Raw genomic sequence first — 753 nt, 5'->3', positions numbered from 1 at the left:
CCAACCACCTCCCCAACCACCCTCCCAACCACCCTTCAAACCACCCTTCAAACCAACCCCCAACCACCACCCAACCACCACCCAACCACCCACCAACCGCCCAGCTACGACATCAAGTGCAAGCTGATCGACAACGCCGTGTCGATGGACAAGAACGTCGCCTTCACGCACTGGCGCTCGCGGATTGTCAACAAGGTGAGCGCTGCGCAGCAGCAGCGGCCGCAGAGGTGTGGGGCGCGTGGCGGCAACGCTGGCCCTGCGTGCAGCAGCAGCGGGGGGCCGAGGGGTGGTGTGGCTGCAGTGGCGGCGCTGCGGCAGTATTGAACGTGGCGCCGCAGCCGACCAGCGGCGCGAGTGTGCCGCACGTGGCCGCCCTTGCCTTGCTGCTGCGCCGCCGGCCTGGCGTGCAGTGCGCACCCAACCGTTGTTCTGCTGTCATCGCCATCCGCCTGCGACGCCGGCGCGTGTACGCAGGCGCGTGCGGGCCGCGGCCTGGCACTCCGACACCAGGCTGACCCTTGGCCACCGACTCACCGCAACTTGGGAGAAGTTTTCACAAAGCACAACAGCACAATCCACGAAGCACAGCGCTTTGTAAACAATGTGTACCATCATCCTCCCCTTTCTCCAAACACGTTTCATGACTCTCATCCCGGCAGGAAACCAAGGAGCCGTTTGAGATCGAGGCCATCGAGGTGGACGTGTTTGGGGAGGATGGGCGGCTCAAGGACATCTGGATGTTCAGGTGGGGGG

At 64.1% G+C, this 753-nt stretch overlaps 1 protein-coding gene across 1 annotated transcript; it reads left to right on the top strand.

Moving 5' to 3' along the window:
* Positions 1 to 104: 104 nt before the first annotated feature.
* MNEG_9094 (hypothetical protein) lies at positions 105 to 324 on the top strand (the record flags this gene model as incomplete). Its single annotated transcript, XM_014042437.1, has 1 exon — positions 105 to 324. A coding segment is annotated over one exon (220 nt), but the record flags the coding sequence as incomplete, so codon positions are not given.
* Positions 325 to 753: the final 429 nt, after the last annotated feature.

This window comes from Monoraphidium neglectum, assembly GCF_000611645.1.
Source record: "Monoraphidium neglectum strain SAG 48.87 unplaced genomic scaffold scaffold01816, whole genome shotgun sequence".
Classification (NCBI taxonomy): Eukaryota; Viridiplantae; Chlorophyta; class Chlorophyceae; order Sphaeropleales; family Selenastraceae; genus Monoraphidium; species Monoraphidium neglectum.
The sequence above is the reverse complement of the archived record's forward strand: the minus strand, read 5'-3'. Positions and strand labels throughout refer to the sequence as shown.